Here is a 439-nt window from a genome sequence, read left to right as displayed (position 1 = left end):
TGGGTCGCAGTGGGCTGGCCGCAGCAGGGACAGGCCTCCCCCGGTGGTCCTTGGAGCCAGCACCCATCTGACACCTGCTCGCACCCAGGTTTCTTCGGTTTCATCATCCTGGCCCTGCTGCTGGTGCCCATGTACTACATCCCGGCGGGCAGCTTCAGTGGGAACCCTCGACGGATGCTGGAAGACGCCCTCGATGCCTTCTGCCAGATCGGCCACCGGCCCCTCATCGCCCTGGCTCTGCTGGGAAACATCAGCAGCATCGCTTTCTTCAACTTCGCCGGCATCAGCGTCACCAAGGAGATCAGTGCCACCACCCGCATGGTGCTGGACAGCCTCCGCACCCTCGTCATCTGGGCCGTCAGCCTGGCCCTGGGCTGGGAGGCCTTCCACGGCCTGGAGATCTTGGGTTTTGGGGTGCTGCTGGTAGGTGCTGCTCTAT

At 64.0% G+C, this 439-nt stretch overlaps 1 protein-coding gene across 1 annotated transcript in view; it reads left to right on the top strand.

Moving 5' to 3' along the window:
* SLC35F6 (solute carrier family 35, member F6) overlaps positions 1-432 on the top strand; it is a gene marked incomplete at its 3' end in the record, with an annotated part of 2,129 nt that extends 1,697 nt beyond the window's left edge. Inside the window, exon 6 of the mRNA XM_010282508.1 lies at positions 89-432. Within this exon, the coding sequence (XP_010280810.1) occupies positions 89-432 (344 nt within the window). The remainder of the gene's footprint in view (positions 1-88) is intronic.
* Positions 433-439: the final 7 nt, after the last annotated feature.

This window comes from Phaethon lepturus, unplaced genomic scaffold (genome assembly GCF_000687285.1).
Source record: "Phaethon lepturus isolate BGI_N335 unplaced genomic scaffold, ASM68728v1 scaffold31902, whole genome shotgun sequence".
NCBI classification, from domain to species: Eukaryota; Metazoa; Chordata; class Aves; order Phaethontiformes; family Phaethontidae; genus Phaethon; species Phaethon lepturus.
The sequence above is the reverse complement of the archived record's forward strand: the minus strand, read 5'-3'. Positions and strand labels throughout refer to the sequence as shown.